This window comes from Nicotiana attenuata, chromosome 1, assembly GCF_001879085.1.
Source record: "Nicotiana attenuata strain UT chromosome 1, NIATTr2, whole genome shotgun sequence".
Lineage (NCBI taxonomy): Eukaryota > Viridiplantae > Streptophyta > Magnoliopsida > Solanales > Solanaceae > Nicotiana > Nicotiana attenuata.
Genome location: NC_031989.1, coordinates 12,927,210 through 12,929,949, shown reverse-complemented (window position 1 = coordinate 12,929,949; position 2,740 = coordinate 12,927,210). Strand labels below are relative to the sequence as shown.

General features: G+C 40.0%; 1 protein-coding gene across 1 annotated transcript; it reads left to right on the top strand.

The window, feature by feature from the left end:
* LOC109240807 (pentatricopeptide repeat-containing protein At1g08070, chloroplastic-like) lies at positions 297-2,415 on the top strand. The gene has a single exon (XM_019407515.1). It carries the CDS (start codon positions 358-360, stop codon positions 2,233-2,235), a length of 1,878 nt encoding a protein of 625 aa, XP_019263060.1. The 5' UTR covers positions 297-357; the 3' UTR covers positions 2,236-2,415.

Sequence of the window (2,740 nt, the reverse complement as noted above, 5' to 3'; positions counted from 1 at the left end):
CACTAATTATGACGATTCACCACGGTCTCTTTCCTCCTCCCTTTTCTGCTCACTCGTAGGGGTCGGGATCCCTGCAAAGAGAGAGGGAGTCGGCTGAATATCTAGCCATTGGCGGAAATTTTCCCAAAAGCAGTCCTACAACATAGGAGCGGATTCTCTAAAAAGCCAAGAACGTAATCAACTTAATTTGGATTATTTGATGAATATCTAGTGTAAAACTCAACCTAGGACAAAAAAGAATAGAAATATATTGAATATTTATTTAATTCCTAGATTCCACTCATGCCAAACTTCCCTTTAATGAAGCCCCCTGCAAACTCTTTTTGCACGCTCATTGTCTGTTAGTTATGCAACCAAATGCTACTGAGGCTTCCCTCCAAACTCAAACCTCCAAAACCCAAAACCCTAATCTCTCTTCTTCTTACATCTCACACATCATCACCTTATCACACATTCTCTTTATCCCTACTGCAAACCCATAAACACTTCAACCATTTCACCCAAATCCTCTCTCATGCCTTCACTTCAGGCTTCTTCGCTAACCCATACATTTCCAGCCAACTCCTCAGCCATTGTCTTTCAAATCCTGATTTTACCCTCACCTTTTCTCATACCATTTTCTCCCAAATCCCTAACCCCAATGTCCATTCTTGTAATTTCCTCCTCCGTGCATACTCACACAGTTCATTCCCTGAACAAGCCATTAGTCTTTACAATCAAATGATGCGGAAAAGTATGATTCTTGATAATTTCACTTTCCCTTTTGTACTCAAAGCTTGCGGTAGATTAAATAATTTTCACAAGGGTGTTGAAGTTCATTGTGTGAGTTTGAAAATGGGGTTTGGATTTGATGTATTTGTGCAAAATGCATTGGTTTATATGTATTTCCAATGCGGGGTTGTTGAGTTTGCACAGAAGGTGTTTGATTTTATGCCCGACTCAGGTCGAGACGTTGTCACTTGGAATAGTATGATTTCTGGGTATTTACAATGTGGATTTTGTCATCAAGCAGTGAAAACGTTTGGAAAAATGTTGCACGAAAGTGGTGTGAGGTTGAATGATGTAAGTATCGTGAGTGCTCTTACTGCGTGTGCAAGAACTGGGTTGCTTGATTTGGGGAAGAAGATTCATGGGTTGATTGTTGTTTATGGGCTTGTGATTGATGTGTTTCTGGGTTCTTCTTTAATTGACATGTACACAAAATGTGGGCAGTTAGAGGATGCTAGGAAGGTTTTTGATAGATTATTAGATAAAAATGCAGTCTGTTGGACTTCTATGATTGCAGGTTATTTGCAGTCGGATATGTTTAAGGAAGCAATAGAATTATTTAGGGAGATGCAGATGGCTGGGGTTAATGCCGAACCTGCCACAATTGCTTGTGTTGCTTCTGCATGTGGGCATTCGGGTGCACTAGATTTGGGAAGGTGGGTGCATAATTATTGTGAAAAGAGTGGTATTGAAATGAACCTTGTAGTGAAGAATTCTTTGATTGATATGTACTCTAAATGTGGATTAGTTGATAAGGCTCTTGAAGTTTTTCATTTGTTAACTAATAAGGATGTTTATTCGTGGAGTATGATGATTTCTGGGCTAGCTATGAATGCAAGATCCGATGAGGCTTTGCAATTATTTTCACTAATGGAAGGATCAAGTGGAGTAAGGCCAAATGGCGTAACATTTCTTGGGATCTTATCTGCCTGTAGTCATGGTGGGTGTGTTGGTGAAGGCTTTTACTACTTTGAGAAGATGACCGGGCAATACAAATTGCCCCCCGGGGTTGAGCACTATGGATGCCTGGTTGATCTTTTGGGCCGTGCAAATCTTCTGGTTGAGGCTATGGAGTTCATCGGTTCCATGCCCATTCAGCCAGATGCTGTCATTTGGCGATCCTTGCTTTTCGCTTGTAGTAGACACGGAAATGTAGAGTTGGCGGAAGTTGCTGCCAAAAAGATTAGTGAATTAGAGCCAGAGAAATGTGGGGCACATGTACTGCTGTCTAATGCTTATGCCTCTGCATCTAGGTGGAAGGATGTGAGAATGGTAAGGAGGAATATGGGTGCTGAGGGAATCCAGAAGCAACCTGGATGTTCTTTTAGTGAAATAGATGGTTCTGTTCATGAATTTCTTGTTGCTGATAGCGTACACTGTCAGATTGGCGTCATATGTGATACACTTCAAGCAATGAATGTAGTTCTTAAATCAAGATTATTTGAGCTTGATTTTCTGGATTATTAGCGTTAATATGCTAATATCACGGTTATCACATGATATCGTCCCAACATGTAAGTCCATTGGTCATTTTTCCCGATATAAATGCCTAAGATCAGAAGTAATTCATGCTAATATCTGCACTAGGATGAGAAGCTGGTGTCTTGAAGACTCTGTATTGTGTTACTAATTTGACAAATTCTTCTGGGGAGCATGAGAAGAGATTAGTATATGTGGTTATTACATGTGTCACGACCCAAATTTCACATTAGGCCGCGATGGCGCCAACACCGTTGTTAGGCAAGACAACACTAATCGACCAGTGAATTCTCATTAAAATAATTAATACGTGAAAACCCTTCCTTATTAGTAAAGAACTAGGAGTTTGAGACTTAAAGCATAACTTGATGAAGATAATAGTTACGAAATTTAAATCATGATAGAAATCCAAAATCACAAGTCTACCAATGTGTGTGCCAAGACCTGGTGTCACAAGTATAGGGCAATCTAGTAGAATATACAAAATCATACT

What these genes read in the sequence shown, in the direction of transcription:
- LOC109240807 (XM_019407515.1), top strand. Translation starts at nt 358, where the DNA reads ATGCTACTGAGGCTTCCCTCCAAACTCAAACCTCCAAAACCCAAAACC.